The following is a 1,852-nucleotide window of genomic DNA, read 5'->3' on the forward strand; positions in this document are numbered from 1 at the left end:
CGATGGTACGGTACAGCCCCACAACGCACCTGGTGCTGGGAGGAGAGGGCACGCTTGGCGCGCTCCGCCTCGCGGCGCAGCTTCTGCGGGCGGGGAGGGCGGGGCGGGAGGGGGCCAGGGCAGGAGGGTCAGCATCTGGATGCAAGCCATCTTCCAACTCGGGCACAGCCGCGGCATGCACAGCGGGCATGCCCAGCTTGCCACCACCACCACCGCCACCACCGCCTGCCCACCTGCAGCGCGCGCGCGTCCGTGGACACGTCCTTCTTGAACTTGCGCTTCACCAGCTTGATGAAGTACTCCATGACGCGCTGGTCAAAGTCCTCGCCGCCCAGGTGGGTGTCGCCGGAGGTGGAGATGACCTGGGGGGCGCGGGGGAGGAGGGAGGAGGAAGGCAAGGGAGGGGAGGGGAGGTGCGTGTGTGGAGTGTACAAGGGGTGTGTTGCGTGGCGGGCACGAGTGGGAGGCTTCGCGCTGCATCCCGTCGTCTGCTCGCCGCCGCCATACAACACATGCCACCACAGGCTCACACGCCCACACACACGCATCCCCCGCCCACCTCGAACACGCCAGAGTCGATGGTGAGGATGGAGACGTCGAAGGTGCCGCCGCCCAGGTCGAACACCAGGATGTTCTGCTCCTTGCCCTTCTTGTCCAGGCCGTCTGCGGGGCGGGAGGAAAGGAGGAAAAGAAAGGGAGGGAGGGAGGCGTGGGTGAGCTATCCAGTGAGCTATCCAGTGATTTAGTGAGTGAGCAAGCCAGTCAGGGAGGCAGGGATGTAGGGAGGTGAGCAGGCTCGGAGGCCCAGCACAGGGAGGCGGCGGCACCCCGAAGACGGCCCGCTCGGCAGGCCGCTGCCGCCGCATCCGAAGCGCGCCACTCACAGGCAATGGCTGCGGCGGTGGGCTCGTTGATGATGCGCACCACGTTGAGCCCCGCAATCACGCCCGCGTCCTGCGCGGCAGGGCAAGGGGGCAGGGCTGGTGTCAGGCATGGCGGAGGGGAGTGGAGGAGGCACCCTGTGCGAGGGGTGGAGAGGCAGGGGAGGAGCGGCAGGCCGCCGAGGCGGCCCGCGGCCTGCCGCTGCACTTTGCCTCGCCGGCGGGCCGCCCGGCCGGTGCCGGCCAGGGCCCGCCGCCCCGCCCCGCGCCCACCTTGGTGGCCTGGCGCTGCGCGTCGTTGAAGTATGCTGGGACGGTGACCACAGCGTGCTTCACGGTCTTGCCCAGGAAGGCCTGAGGCGGGGAGGGAGGGAGGGAGAGGCGGGGGAGCAGGGGTCAAGCGCCGCCAGCGGGCCAGCGGGGTGGAGGTTGCGCCTGGGGCTGCTGCGGCGTGGACGGCTGCACAGGCGCGGTGCTGATGCAGGGTGCAGTGGGCCGAAGGCGTGCATGGCTGGTTCGAGCGCATGCAGGCAGGCAAGCGGCAGGCGACCGGCGGCGCACCTCAGCTGTATCCTTCATCTTGGTGAGGATCATGGCTGAGATCTCCTCTGGGGAAAAGGACTTGCTCTCGCCGGCCACCTCCACTGCAGGCAGAGTTCAGGAGGGCGGCGGAAGAAAGGAGGAGGCAGGGGGGGCGATGTAGAGAGGTCAGTCGGGAGGTGGGTGTGTGGGGGCAGGGGTGAGGCCCCAGGCACGCAGCAGCGATGCAGCTGCCGGGCAGCACAGTCGGCGCACGCACACTCCAGGGCCCTGGCTGTGGTACGACGTGCGGCACAGGTGCAGTACAGGTTCCTACCCTGGATGTACGGCTTGCTCTGCTTGTCCACGATGTTGTACGACACCAGCTTGGCGTCCCGCTGGACCTCGGCGTCGGAGAACCTGCGGGGCGGGCGGGCGGCGCAGCGGGGGCA

General features: G+C 69.2%; 1 protein-coding gene across 1 annotated transcript in view; it reads right to left on the reverse strand.

Moving 5' to 3' along the window:
* Window positions 1–25: 25 nt before the first annotated feature.
* CHLNCDRAFT_144025 (hypothetical protein) overlaps window positions 26–1,852 on the reverse strand; it is a gene marked incomplete at both ends in the record, with an annotated part of 3,160 nt that continues 1,333 nt past the window's right edge. The window contains 7 exons of the mRNA XM_005842713.1: window positions 26–83; window positions 234–362; window positions 560–663; window positions 885–954; window positions 1,155–1,235; window positions 1,443–1,525; window positions 1,738–1,820. Of these exons, the coding sequence (XP_005842772.1) occupies window positions 26–83; window positions 234–362; window positions 560–663; window positions 885–954; window positions 1,155–1,235; window positions 1,443–1,525; window positions 1,738–1,820 (608 nt within the window). The remainder of the gene's footprint in view (window positions 84–233; window positions 363–559; window positions 664–884; window positions 955–1,154; window positions 1,236–1,442; window positions 1,526–1,737; window positions 1,821–1,852) is intronic.

Source organism: Chlorella variabilis, assembly GCF_000147415.1.
Source record: "Chlorella variabilis unplaced genomic scaffold CHLNCscaffold_65, whole genome shotgun sequence".
Classification (NCBI taxonomy): domain Eukaryota; kingdom Viridiplantae; phylum Chlorophyta; class Trebouxiophyceae; order Chlorellales; family Chlorellaceae; genus Chlorella; species Chlorella variabilis.